Source organism: Triturus cristatus, chromosome 12, assembly GCF_964204655.1.
Source record: "Triturus cristatus chromosome 12, aTriCri1.1, whole genome shotgun sequence".
Classification (NCBI taxonomy): Eukaryota; Metazoa; Chordata; class Amphibia; order Caudata; family Salamandridae; genus Triturus; species Triturus cristatus.
This window is the reverse complement of record NC_140595.1, coordinates 1,889,124-1,904,240: the sequence shown is the minus strand read 5'-3', so window position 1 is coordinate 1,904,240 and position 15,117 is coordinate 1,889,124. Positions and strand designations below refer to the sequence as shown.

The 15,117-nt window shown below is 47.5% G+C and overlaps 1 protein-coding gene across 2 annotated transcripts in view; it reads right to left on the bottom strand.

Annotated features, from left to right (window-relative positions):
* ADAMTSL5 (ADAMTS like 5) overlaps nucleotides 1–15,117 on the bottom strand; it is a 198,657-nt gene that overhangs the window by 171,847 nt on the left and 11,693 nt on the right. The window contains exon 2 of one of the 2 annotated variants that reach the window (XM_085637652.1): nucleotides 1,126–1,198. The exons of the other annotated variant lie outside the window; for it this stretch is intronic. Within the exon in view, the coding sequence (XP_085493778.1) occupies nucleotides 1,126–1,198 (73 nt within the window). The remainder of the gene's footprint in view (nucleotides 1–1,125; nucleotides 1,199–15,117) is intronic. 2 annotated transcript variants of the gene reach the window in all.

Below are 15,117 nucleotides of genomic sequence, written 5' to 3'. Positions count from 1 at the left end.
GATCTAAATATTAACACATGATATTAATATGTGATCTGAAACACATAGGGCCCTATTACGACCTTCCAGCAGAGCGGTGGCGCAGCGGTACAAACCGCCGCGCCACCGCTCCACCGAAGGTCGACGCCGCCCACCAGATTACTACTTTTCAGTGGGCGGGTGGCGTGGCGGTTTCCCCTGCGGTGCCTTTTCAAAGACAGTGTGCCTTTTAAAAAAAAACACAATGGGAATGCCTCACAGGGTTCCTGCATGACTTGGACTCAAATGTCCATGCCGTGCTGGAACCTATGTGCATGCACACTGGGGGGCATATGTTATGCCCTCTTTATGCATCCACATATGTTTGAGGCACAAGGGGGGCCTTGTATCCTCTCTGCCAGGGTTTTCATGGCAGTGGAACCGCCATGAAATGCCTGGCTGACAGAAGAGGCGGTCCTGCCAAGCATATTGCGACCTTTGACCGCCGCTCCTACGCCAGGGATCGACGGTTCCCTCACAGAGCCGGTGGTCCAGCTGCCTGAGTTGTAATTGGGCAGTCGGACCTCCGGTGTGGCGATTGCTGGATCCGCCACTGCTGCACCAATACGAGTCTGGCGTTCCTCGGACCACCAGACTTATAATAGGGTCCATAAAAATAATTGAAAAGACACATTTTTTACAACTATATTAGTGGAAATGATATTAAAAGCAACAATGTACTTAACAGCGATATTACTTACTTGAAAAAAAATCAATATGCTTGACAATATTTCTGCATCACAATATTTTTGTATCACAATATTTTTCCCGATATTTTTATCTCCCATATTTACAACTCAATTTTGCCCAAATACCCATCTATGCTGACTCTACCCTGAAACCCGTGTAGTGCTCTCCCCTGACACCTGTGTGCTGCTCTCCCCTGACACCTGCGTGCTGCTCTCCCCTGACACCTGTGTGCTGCTCTCCCCTGACACCTGCGTGCTGCTCTCCCCTGACACCTGTGTGCTGCTCTCCCCTGACACCCGTGTGCTGCTCTCCCCTGACATATATACGCCACTCTCCTGACACCTGTGTGCTGCTCTCCCCTGACACCCGCGTAGTGCTCTCCCCTGACACCTGTACGCTACTCTCCCCTGACTGTACCTGTGCACTGTTCACTTCTCCAACACTAACACTGCACCAGACTAGAAGCAGGATTCTCCCATGGTGACTCCACCTGCATGGAAGCAGAAAGAGTGAAGTTAGTGGTGGTGCGGGTGGTGGGGGGGTATAAAACGGTCACAAGGTAACGCCTACCTCGTTATTTCCTTATCTTGCTTACTCCTTGTCCGTCCCAGCCCAAAACAGACCCATTTGTTCTATGATTCAGAGCAGAATATGTTTCCACAGACCTTAGTGACTCGCTCATTTATAAATAAATGCATATATGTATTTTATATGAATTTTTATATATGAAACCGTGTTATTAGGCTTTTATGATTGTTTGTTCACAATCGAATAAAGCTTTCTTTGATTTGATTTGCCTCGCTCACTATGAGGCAGCCACTATCACTGCCGGTGTAAAACCCTTAATAACTCAGCGATTCTCTGAACAGCCCACATGCGGGGACCTCGGAGCAATAAAAAAAAAATATTTATATATATCATATGGATATATGTATAATATACACACATGTATATAAATATGCAGCCTAAAAAAGTATTTTAGGCTCAAATATGCCAATATTGCGTTGTATTTTCCATTTGAAATATGTAAATAATATAAAATAACATTTCCACGACACAGAGAAATGTACCTCCAACTTGTTTTTGAACATAGCCTTTATTTTCAAAGAAAAAGGCAAGGTCATATCAGGCAGATTAGCCTAGAAGGCAGCATATAGAACACTCGGAGAAAAAACTGGCGCCGTGCCTTTAAGACCTCCAGGCTTCCATCATGCCCCACAGGTGACAGTTAGGTCAGTTCTTTTTTCCTGCTCCTTCTGTGAGGATCCTTGAGCATTGAGCTCGTCAGTTAGTGTTTTTTTGTCACTAATTGGTCTTTTCAAGTGAGATTTTCTGTCTTCAGTCGACGTTTTTAGTACTTATTGTACTATTTCCATCATTTTTTCTGGCTTTCCAGCAATTTTTCCTTTCAGAATGCCATCCTTATTTAATATGTGCCCTTCCTGTGGGAAGAAAATGGCTAAGTCAGATCTGCATTCGGTCTGTATTGTGTGCCTACCATCTACACACAGACCTGAAAAGTGCTACTACTGTCAACAACTTTCCAGAAGAGCCCTTCGCGAAAGGATCAAGCTGCATGCAATGCAGGAGAGAGGAAAGGAGTCTGGAAGTGGCCGTGAAGGACATCCCTATAAAGAGCCCTCCTCTCAAATAAGGTCAGATCGCAAGAAAAAAAGGGAAAAGCGAAGACACCGGTCAAATCCGCCGTCGAGGGAAGGATCGATGTCAAAAATACCCCTGTGCTCTCCTTCAGCGTCAAAATCTCCTGGGCTGAGGTCGGCGTCGAAAACTATATCACCCTCAAACTGGACGACTCCAGGTACGGCTAAACATGTCCATCAGCCGACGTCGACACCCTCTCGCAGACGGTCTAAGTCTGTCTCACCTACGATGGTGGAGGGCAGATGCTCGACGTCAAAGACACATCGCCGACAGGGGCGGTCGCCGTTGAGGAGGTCGACGTCGAGACCTACTTCCACCCACAGGTCTCCACCTGCAAAGAGACTAAGAACAGATCGCTCAACAATGTTGAGGGAAATTCACGATCTGACTGCTAAAGGTCTGCTGTCTAGCTGTGCTCCATCCTCTCCGGAACTACAGTTCTCTTCCAGGGGATCCTCATCAATACTCATAAGCACTAGAATATTCCCACCTATGCGCGGGACCCCGGAAACACAATCATATATGTGATAAACATATATGTATCTCCATATATATACATATATATATATATATATATATATATATATATATATACAATAAAAAAGCAAATGCAGCCTTTCATAACTAGAGCTGAATAATGCTGTAAGGACTCCCCTGTATATCATAAACAATAAATTAAAAACCAGGGAAAAACAACAGCAAAGTGTGAGAAGTTGGCCTGATATATGATGTCACTAGTTCTAGTGCACACCTTGTATCAGTCCAAACAACCCTTATGGTGATTGGTTGTAAAGTCAACCTTATAGACCAGCTATCCTAGTGGTAGCATGGACAAGAGCAGTCTTAGGCTAAACTCTGAATGGCATGTGAAGCCAGCTGTTATACCATTTGCAATCTCTTGAATACCAATTGAAAGGACAACACAACAGATATATTATAAAATAGAATGTATTTATTCTAGTCACAATACCCTCAGCACTCTTTATGAGATTCGAGGTAAGTACAACACAGTCTTATTTAAGCATACATAAGTCACACAGGTAAGTAATACAGTTAGGCCCTAGGGGTCACGCAAACCATATACTAAGTAAGTGGTATAAGGACCACTGTCACGAACACAGGTTAGGCCTAGGCCATCGCTGGGGCTACACTATCCTATCGGTTGCTAGGCAGTGGGAGGCCCACAGGATTCAGGTGCAGAGTGGAAACACTCACGCGTAATGCGTTAAAGTCAATAGAAATAGTAGTATTTAGAAATTAAGAGTTTTAGGACACTTCGGAAGGAACTAGGAGTTAGAGACTTGGAAACTAGACACTAGGATAGTCAATACCCTTGTGAGCACCGGAGTACTCAAGTTACCTAGCCCACGGGCTGCGGGTGCATAGGTGTGAACTTGCGTCGGGTTTCGTCATCGACTCCTATGGATGCCTGAAGAAAGATGCTGACAGGCAGTCAGTGAAGAGTGTCCGGTGGATTCCAAGGATGGAATCAAGAAGGAGGATACCTGCAAGCAGAGGGGACAGAGTCTAGGTCACCAGCCAGGAGCCCTGAAGGAACCAGGAAGGAACCAGGCGATGTCATGAAGCTGCAGGTGAAGAGGTGAAGCTTGTCGCAGCAGCCACGGGTACCAGGAGGCACCGAGGATGACCAGAACCAGGAGGTGAGCTGTCCCACGAAGGCTCTTGCTGTCGGCGGCAATACAACAGTAACTCTGTCACTATCAATGTGAACACCAACAGGGCCTCTTTTAGTAACTTGTTCTTTATCACTGCCAATACTACAGTAACTCAGTCACTATCAGTGTGATACCACCCATACCAATACTATAGTACAAGCCTTAATAGCTCAACCATTACCAATGATAATACAACAATAACACTGTCAGTGTGGTACTACCGATACCAAAACTACAGTACAATCTTTAATAACTCAGCCATTTCCAATGAAAATACTATAATACCCTATCCGCTATTACTGCCAGTATTACCACTGAAAGGCTATGGGACTTATTACGAGTCGGGCGGTGGCGGTCTTTTGACCTTATGACTAGGGCGGTCGGGCCACCCTGAGACCATCACAACCACCAGGGATCTCTGGGAGCAGAGATCCCTGGCTGTGGCTGTCTTAAGGGCCGCAATATGCTTGGTGAGGCCACTGCAGCCCTGCCAAGCATAATAAAAGTTTCTGCACGCAGCAGTTTTCATGGCGGTACAACCGCTATGAAAAGTGTGACTGTGAGGAAACAGCCCCCTGGTGCCTCTGTGTCCCCCTGTGTGCATGTACCCCCCATGATCTGAAAGAAACAGTTAGTTATAGATTCCTTACCTTAGAATTACCCCCAGGCACCAGGCTGGATCCGAAATGGTTTTCGTCGGCAGTACCCCTGCACGTCGTTAGGTGGCGTAGGTCGACTCCGTGTTCGGCACCGTGGTCGCGGGGATGACGCCACGGTAGCTACATAGACGCCGCCCTTGTGCGCTGATGTCAGTTCTTTCTTTTTTCGCGCCAGCAAGCGCACAACCGGAGAGAGCAGTACCCTCAGTCACTTTTTGACAGTTTTTTGCGACTTTTGTCGACTTCATTTTTGAGTCTTCAACCTACTCCTGGTGCACGAAGGATGCCCGGTTTCAAGGCCTGCGGTTCCTGTACCTGACTGATGTCGATGACAGATCCGCACCGCGTGTGCCTCTTCTGCCTGGAGTGCGACCATGACCTGTTCTGCTCCAACTGTCGAACCATGGCCCGAAGTCTTTGCGGGAGCGGTCCCGAAAGCTCCTCGAGGCCCGCCAGTCGGCTCTCTCTGCGTTGCGCAATGTCCCGGTCGCGTGGGAGGTTGAGGGACCGATTGAGGAGTCACCATGACTCCTTTTCAAAGTTTTCGCACTCAGGGTCAGGTAAGTCGAAGCATAAGAAGAAGTTGAAGAAGCATTGTCACTCTTCGACTTCCCATCGGCCGACACGACGCAGGGTGTGGGTGGTGCCACTCCCACGGCTCCGCTTGCGGAGCCTTTAGGGTCGACTCCGGCCTTCCCTCCCTTCCCGGGACAGGAAGCGACCCATGCCCGGCTTCGTCAATTTTACGAAACGATGCACGTCATCTTTGAGCAGCCTGACTGCGCCGGCGCGTCTTCTTGCCCCACTGACTCAGTTGGGGGTCCTAGGCCTTCGATGCCGGCGGCTCTGGCCTCGGCACCGCAGGGCCCCCTTGGATCCAGGCCTGGATCCAGATCGGTGCCGGTCGACCTCGTGACACCTCCACTGGCGCCGACTCCACCGGCACCTTGTCCGCAGCCAACCCCGGCTAGAATCCCAGCCAGCGTCGACCCCGGCTTCCAAACCGACATGGACATGGTGCCGGACCGTTGTGTACAAAATGCACAACATTGTGCATTTTGGCCTGTGCAGGAACATGCTTTGGCGTTCTCATTGTGGTGCCTGTTTCAAAAGCGCTGCAGAGGGAATGCCAAAGAAATGCCCGCCAGCGACTTAAAAAGTCATAATCTGGTGGCCATTCTGTTTTGCCTTTGGCAGTGTGGGAGTAGGGCAGCAGCGTGTCGGACCCACTCCCACACAGCCAAAGTCATCATAAGGCCCTAAGTAACTGAGGGCTTCATTTATGAGAGGCTTGTGTCATGTTTGCACCACGAAACGTGGTACATGTGTGACGCAAACTCTATGTAAGATTTTTCAAACCATGCAAAGCCACTTTGTGTGGCTGTGAGTGGCTTCAAAAATCTTGAATATTGCAACACAGCGCATATCGCTACATTGCGTTACCCTGCTCTTGGAAGGCGTTCCCTGGGCATTGCGTGGGTGTTCCCATGCAACTCCCCAGAAATTTAGACGCATCTTCAGATTTACAAGAACTTGTAAACCTAGGGATGTGCCAAAAATGTACACCTTCCCTTCAAGGGAGGCATAAGTACACATAGAAAGAGGAATATGCCTCCCAGGATTGTTTTTTTGTGCAGAAAGGTGCCCCTTCCTGCACAAAAACAATCCTGCATGCAACGGACGCACCCTTGCACCATGAGAAAGGGCAGGAATGTGCCACACTGCTTTAAATATGGCACCCTTGAACCATGAGAAATGCCAGGAATGTGCCACACTGCTTTGAATACGGCACCCTTGAACCATGAGAAAGGCCAGGAATGTGCCACACTGCTTTGAATACGGCACCCTTGAACCATGAGAAAGGCCAGGAATGTGCCACACCGCTTTGAATACGGCACCCTTGAACCTTGAGAAAGGCCAGGAATGTGCCATGCTGCTTTGAATACGGCGCATTCCTGCCCTTTCCTCCTCGCGCAGACAGTGCGCTGCACTGCGCGGCGTCCTCATACACGAGGCTTCCAGTCTCTCTCAGGGTGAACGCAAACACTGCATCTCTGTCAGTGCCAGTACCACAGTAACTCCGTCACTATCAGTGGAAGCATTACTGATATCAGTACTACAGCACAAGCCTTAATAACATTGGGGTATATTTACAAGGGCCCTGCGTCATGCTTGCAACACGCACCTTGGTACATGCATGACGCAGAGCCTCAAGTCATATTTATGAAGCCATGCAAAGCCACTTTGCGTGGCTCTGAGTGGCTTCATAAATATGAAGTAATGCAACGCAGTGCAAATCACTGCATTGCATTACTCTGCGCAAGGGAGGCGTTCCATGGGTGTTGCGTGGATGTTCCCAAGAAACATCCCTTGGTTTTTGACGCATTTCCAAATTTCCCAACCCACGGAATGCACAAAAAAGGCACGCCTCCCCAGGTAAGGCAAACGAGGAAAAATATCTTTAATTTGTCTCGTTTTTTCCTCTTTCTATGTGTGCTGCATTATATTTTTGAAATATACAGTGCATTCCTGTCCTTTCCCTGCAATGCAGGGCAGCGCGTCAAGGTAACTTGCTGTTCTGCCCTATGCCACAATTTTAGTAAATACAAGATGAATTGTAATGCAACCTCGATGTTCACATGAATTATTAATTGATTTTGTTTGAGTCAGTTTTACACTCCAGTAATATACTAACAGGAACTACTGGCTGTGCGTGACCTCTTAAATATGATTTTGGGATTTGTGCCACTGAAGCCTCACAAAAAGTGACAATACAGCAGCACAAGGAGTCATAAAGATGTCCTTACATATCACACCTTAGTAACGTAGAGGCGCATTTCTGATCCCCTTGCAGCGCTGGAGCAGCAATTTTTGTGATGCTCCGGCAGAGCAAACCATAAAAATTCATAATCTATGAGGCTACGCAAAGCTGCTTTGCGTTCGGGAGGCGTTTCATGAGCATTAAAATGGATTTACCCACGTAACACCTCAGGAGTTTGACACTTTCCCAGATTTACAAAAACATGTAAACCTGAGGATGCACCAAAACCTTATGCTTTCTCGGGGGAGGTGTAACGAGGAGGGTGTTTTTGGAGCGGGTTTTGGCATTGGGCAGTGCAGCAAGTCACCCTGCTGTACTACCCTACGTCAAAGTGAAAGGGCAGGGATGCACCGTATTTATCCAATATGGTGCATTCCTTTCCTTTCCTCCTGCGCTGGTGGCATCTTGGCAGCCTAGCACCAATGCAGGCACCCTTGCACCATGCTGTGTTGACGGCAGGATGGTTTTTGTTCAGGAAGGGGCACCTTACTGCACAGAAACAATTCTGAGAGGCCTCTTGCTCTTCCTACGGGAGCTGCAGAATGCAGCACAGATGGAAAGAGTAAAAACAATGAGAAAAAGTTATTTCTCCTCGTTGCGCCTCCCCTGGGGAGGCGTAAGGTTTTGGAGCATCACCAGGTTTTCATCATATTGTAAATCTGGGAAGTGTCAAAAGCCATGGGTGTTGCGTGGGAACACCCACCGCAACACCCATGGAACGCCTCCCTAGCGCAGAGTAAGGCAAGACAGAGATCTGCGCTGCCTTTCCATGCGCCATATCTATGAGGCAATTCAAAGCCCACAGAGTGGCTTGCTTGACCTCATAAATATGATTGTCTAGTTTGCGCCGCCGGGCCATCACAAAATGTGATGCTCCGGCTGCACAAAGGGCGCATAAATATGCCCCTCATTCACTATCAGTATGAGCACCACCCGTACAACCCTTAGTCGGGGCGCCCTAGAGGCCTGAGACTCGAGTGGGTCTCTGCTTGCGGTGACTCTAGGAGAGGTACCCTATGGAGCTGGGACTCTGGAGAGGGCCTCGGTCGACACTGACTCTAGATGTACCCGATTGGGCCGAGATGCATGGGATGGTGGCTCCTTAGGGCCCTGTAACGCTGAAAGGGGTCTCTGTTAGTGGTGACACTAGGACACTTACTCTATGGGGCTGAGATTCTGGAGGGGTGCTTTCTGAATGGTGATTCTAAGTGAGTTTCTTGGGATGGGGGCGCCCTAGGTGCTGATACTCTGGAGGTACATGAAACACACAAAAGGTGATGGGATGGGTGTTTTTCCTCCCATAGGTTAACATTGTAAAGTTTGAGGTGTATGCCTCCAAACTGTTATTTGGACAATATTCCTATTTTTCTTCCAAAATCGATATCTCCGAATGTACTAAAGTTGTTCCAAGATCTTGGTGTCTAAATTCCTATAAAAAATTGGACTTTATTTTTTTATAAATTGGTCTCGTACTTCTTATTCAGTGTGTGGACCATTTTTTGAACGAGTATGTACAAAAAATGCTTAACGCTCCCCTCTGTTAAGCCTAAGCTGCTCGACCACACTAGCACTAATAGAGCACTTGGGATTATACTGTAAACCAAATAAGGGTCATCTGGACTTTTTCCACGGTGTGCCCTTACGTTGTTATCACCACATAAAAAGCCAGCTTCCTACAACAGTCCAGCCCGAACTGCCAAGCCACGCCCTCCCTGAACCGGACTACAAGTCAGAACACAAGCAACCCAGGACTGGTTTTGCCCTAATTATGGACTCTTGGTTCCAGTGACACAGTGAGCAAGGGGCACATAGGCATCCCCATGCCACTCAAGACAGTACAGGAAACACACAAAAGGTGATGGCAGGCTGCTTGAAATAAGTCTAACCTCTGGCAATCGCTCTGGCTAGCACTCCAACCCGTTGTTCCTTTCCTTACCATGCCACCTCAGTTTGGACCCAGCCATGTGCAAATCAGCCTTGACCCTGTGCCTCATGGGAACAGTCCACCCCGAACTGCCAAGCCAGGTCCTCTCTGAGCCGGAACACAAGCAACCCCGGACCAGTTTCTCTCTAATTGTGGGCTCATTACCCAGGTACAGCTTGGCTCTATTGACACAGTGAGCAAGGGACCTACCTCTGAGCATTCCCATGCCCCTTAGGGCGGTACAGAAAGCAGACAAAAGGTGATATGAGGAATGCTTGCTATAAGACTAACCACTGGCAATCGCTCAGTCTAGCACTCCAACCCACTGTTTTGTTCATCAAGTCACCTCAGTTTGGACCCAGCCATATGTAAACCAGTCGTCAACCTACTACTCATGGGAACAGTCTAGCTTGAACTGCCAAGCCAAGTTCTCCCTGAATCGGTAAACAAGGAATTGACACAGTGTGCAAGGGACGCACATCTGAGTATACCCATGCCACTTAGGGCGATACATGAAACAGAAAAATGGTGATGGGAAGCTGCTTTCAATAAGGGTAATTGCTGGCAATCATTCGGGCTAGCACTCCAACTCATTGTTCTTTTGTTCACCTTGCCACCTTAGTTTGGACCCAGCCATATGCAAATCAGTCTTAAACCTCCTCCTAATGGGAACGGTCCAACCCAAGCTGCTAAGGTAAGAGCTTCCTGAACCGGAACACCAGCAACCCAGGACAGGTTTTGCACTAATTATGGGCTGATCATCTGGTTGCACCTTGCTTCCAGTAAAAGTGATAAAGGGACCCATGTCTGGGCACACCCATGCCACTTAGGGCGGTATAGAAAGATGACCAGTCAACCTTTGTGGAGGGCTTTCCGCTGCATGGCAACATGCTTTGCCAAGTTTTTAGTAAGTTTTGATCAATTTGAGCTTGAACTTTTTTTGGGGTCAAAATCTAGGTTATGCAGCAGATGATGGATAACGTGGCAAATGCGACTAATTCATATTTATGCGGAAAACGCTGCAGCCTCAAAATGACAGAATTTCAGTGGCCGTGACTATCAGGGCCGGACTGGAAACCCAAAGCTCCCCTGGCAAATTTTGTCAGACCAGCCCCAGTACGGTGCATAGCGAGTCCGGCAAGCGACACTGACCACTACAGAGCGTGGTTTTGAGGGGTTCTTACCCCAAGAAGATTTGGAAAACATGGTGCTTTTTACAAGTCTTTTGCCATTATTGTATTAGACTTTAAAGCATAGAAAATGATGACCTTACTGTCCACCGGGATACAACTATCTTTGTTGGGGCTCTTCAATGATTCCCTCACTATCACCCCCCAACAGGGCCTCTCATCTCTTCATAGCCCCTCACTCACATATATTTTATTCATTTTATATCACCTCTTATACTAGTGTCGGGTATCAGAGCACTTTACATCACAAACATATACAGAGACAATGAGTCATATGTGTGCAAATCAGTGTATAGAAAATGTTACATAAGGCAGAGGACCTATAAGGTGTAGGATTCCCATGCCATCCATACTGGTCGCCACTTTTTAATAGTGCTTGGTCTGGAGAAGCACAAATTCAGGACTCAGAACTTGACATAGTGGTTAAGGTTGATGTAGGGAGATGGTTTTTACTGTAATATACCAAAATCAGGTATCCTATGTAGAATGTCAAGACAACCCTGCTTGACTTAGAGGGCTCTAATTAATAATCTCAAATGCTCGCTTTTGTGGTATTGTGGACGAGCAGTTTAGGCTTCTCAGAGGTGAGTGTTCATGCATTTTGTTGAACACAGTCACTAAATGGGGCACACACTCAAGGAGGAACTCAAGACCACTTTTAGAAAAATAACAGGCATTTTTATATTTATTTTAACACTAAAAACATTGTAATTCAGTAAGTACGTTTCGGTTTATCAGTTTTTGCAGGTAAGTAAAAATGTTAATTCAAATATGTTTTTACACAGTAATGCTTTCCTATGAAGAAAGAGACATATACTGCATGCAGGTATTTGCAAACGAATCTAGGGGGTCCCCTTTAGGACTTAAGATGTTAGGGGCCAAGGTCCAAAGTACCACCAGCAGTTCCAGTTTACCTGCCCTGGAGTGTCTGGGTGCAGAGGTGCTGGAGAGGTTGGTAGCCGTATGTGCTACACCTTAGTAAAATTGGGGGGGAACCTAGAAACAGGTTGCAGAAGAGGACAAGTCCAGGGGCTCCCAATGGGGGGCTCGGTTTATTGGGATCCTAGGAGTAGAGGAGCACCGTTGGTTGTTGTGGACCCGGGTCAGAGAGCTCAGGAGCAGATGGTTTTACTCGGCTGGTGACCGCACGTCAAAGACACCCACAGTTCTCGATTAGACCTGCAAAAGGGGACAAAACAGGACAGTTGGGCCAATCTTGGTGCTTGTCTCTGCGGTGTGGATGTCTCTCATTGGTTGCTCGGTCTTTGCTGCATTAGAGTCTGCATTGGACTCAAACAAGCTTAGGTTGCTGCAAAGGGTCTGGCACCCCGGGTATTGGTGCAGGACTGCTCCTGTTGTTCCTGGCATATTCTCACTTGGTTAAGTGACGAATCTGACTTCTTGGAGCATTGTGACCTCCTCCTGGGCGTCTGCTGTATCGGTGGACCTGGTGGTCAGCAGAACGGTGAACCGGACGTTGCAGTCGGGTGCCTGCAGGTTGCAGGGAAGTAGCTCCTCCACTTCAAATGAGATGCTTATGGCTGGTGAAGTGCTGGAGGCCCTCTGAGGCTTTTTGAGGATGCACAGCTGCCGAACATGTTGGATTATCGCGATTGTCAGGACAGGAGTAGGAAGGCAGGGTTTAGCACCAATATCCACTAGTTGTCCACAGTTCTCGCTTCTTCGGCTCTTCTCGGTCCTTCTTATTTTCTTGTCGGGTAAATCTGAGTTCCTGGTGTCGAGAGGGCACCTGAATACTCAATTTACGGGTGGTAAGGTGAGTGAAGTTAGTAGCCAATGGGCTACACACCCTTGGGGTCCCTACACCCCCTATGTGGCCACTTCCTGTAGGCAGTGGGCATAACCCTGTCCCAGAATGCCTATTTCCTGTTCACTGACAAAATATCAAAACCACAAATATTGTGGAGCATAAATAATTTGTCAAAAATATCAAGTACAGAAATATTGTTATCCTATATTTATAATGTAAATATAGAAAAAAAAACAATACCGTTATACACTAATATCGAATCCAAAAATATTATTTTTAATATATATATAGTTAAGCATAGTAAACATTAAATATATTAACATCAAACAGCCATGTAATGTAAATTAAATATATTTAAATAATTTACAATTATATATAAATGTCATACTTATTTAAAACATACTCATATTACATATATATGTGTGTGTGTTTATTTAAACATATATAATTTAAAATATTATTAAAATAATAATGACAATTTACGTTTTTTTGTAAACTTTGCGATCGAAACGCGTCTGGGGCGGACACTTGTCTGTTCTATTGGGCGTTTATCAAATAAAGAAATGGAACTGTGATCCCGCGTTTCCGGAACCTTTGTTGAGCTGCGTTGGTCCGTACCTGTGGCATTCTCCTCTGGGTGTATTTCAGAGGGACAGGACTTGTGTTGTATATATATATATATATATACAGAGAGAGAGAGAGAGAGAGAGAGAGAGATATGTGTGTGTGTGTTATGTTATAAATTTATACAGCGCACGAATGCCAACGGTGTCTCGGCGCTAAGCAGTCAAGAAGCGAGTAGGAGCACTATTCATCCAACAACCAGGTCTTAGTGGCTTTCCTGAAGGATGTCAAGGAGGGCAGGTTTCTGATGGTAATAGGGAGGGTATTCCAGAGCTTTGTAGCCCCACAACAAAACTTCTACCGCCCCATTTTGATTTGCAAAAGTATCTGAGAAAGTATCAATTATGCCCCTTGTGATCAAAGGCATCTATTTGGAGAGTACCAGTGCAGTGACCTCTTCAAGAACTGAGGACCGGTACCGTGTAGTGCCTTATATGTGATGCACAGAGTCTTGAACTTGATACGACTTTTGACTGGCAGCCAATGCAGAGTCTGTAGGTGCTTTTCCACTGACTGAAATTTGGGAATCCCTAGGAGGAGCCTAGCCGCAGCATTTTGGAGCATCTTAAGCCTTTGAAGTTGCTTCATGGGTATACTGAGATATAGCCCATTGCAATAATCCAGTTTGGAAAGGACTAAGGATGTAACTACAGTTTTTCTGCTTTCTGTTGGAATCAGAGGTAGGATTTTCTTGATTGTTTTGAGTGTAAAGAAACTGGATGATAAAACTGCCTTGACATGTGCTTCAAAGTCTAGTTTCTCATCTATCATTATACCCAGATTTTGGGCTTGGGGACCGGGATCGGAGCTGTTCCCACGTCATCTGGCCACCAGATCTGGGACCAGGAGGGGGAGTAATTACCGAACAGTATAACCTCTGTCTTCCCTGAGTTCAACTTAAGGCAATGTGAGTTCATCCATGAATTGACAGCTATCATGCAGTCCTTAAATCTTTGGACAGGCGGTTGGGTGTTTTTACCGATGGATACGATGGTTTGGGTGTCATCCGCGTAGGATGTCAGTGCCATCCCAAAGGATCCTATTAGTACCTCCGGTTCAGATGCATATATATTAAAAAGCATGGGACTCAAAGAGGAACCCTGTGGAACTCCGCATGGGAGCGTGAAGGACGGAGAGGTGTAGGCGCCCAGGGCAACTGATTGTATCCTATCAGCTAAAAAAGAGGAGACCAGTGCCAATGCCTTTTCAGAAATCAATCAATCAATCAATCAAGCATATGTAAAGCGCACTACATACCCGTGAGGGTCTCAAGGCGCTGGGGGGAGAGGGGGGGGGGTGCTGCTGCTGCTACTGATTGAAGAGCCAGGAGTCGTCTGAAGGCTAGCAGGTCCTGGGTCTGACGTAGGTTCGTAGGGAGGGTGTTCCAGGTCTTGGCGGTGAGGTAGGAGAAGGATCTGCAGCTGGCGGTGGTTTTCCGGATGCGTGGAACTGTGGCGAGGGCGAGGTCGGCAGAGCGGAGGTTGCAGGCGGGGATGTAGAAGCTGAGTCGGTCGTTGAGATATGCTGGTCCGGTGTTGTGAAGGGCTTTGTGTGCGTGGATGAGGAGTTTGAAGGTGATCCTCTTGCTGACGGGGAGCCAATGCAGGCCTCTCAGGTGGGGTGTGATTTGGCTGTGTCGGGGGACGTCGAGGATCAGTCTTGCTGAGGCGTTCTGGATGCGTTGCAGCCGTCTTAGGAGCTTGGTTGTTGTTCCTGCGTAGAGGGCGTTCCCGTAGTCCAGTCTGCTGGTGACGAGGGCCTGGGTGACGGTTTTTCTTGTGTCGGAGGGGATCCATTTGAAGATTCTGCGGAGCATTCGGAGGGTGTTGAAGCAGGATGCGGAGATGGCGTTGACTTGCTTTGTCATGGAGAGGGCGGGGTCGAGGATGACCACCAGGTTGCGTGCGTGGTCGGTGGGTTCTGGGGCTGTTCCTAGCGATGTGGGCCACCAGGAGTTGTCCCAGGCTGATGGGGTTGGGCCGAGGATGAGGACCTCCGTCTTGTCTGAGTTCAGCTTCAGCCTGCTGTCCTTCATCCATTCGGCGACGGCCTTCATACCTCTGTGGAGGTTGGCTTTGGCGG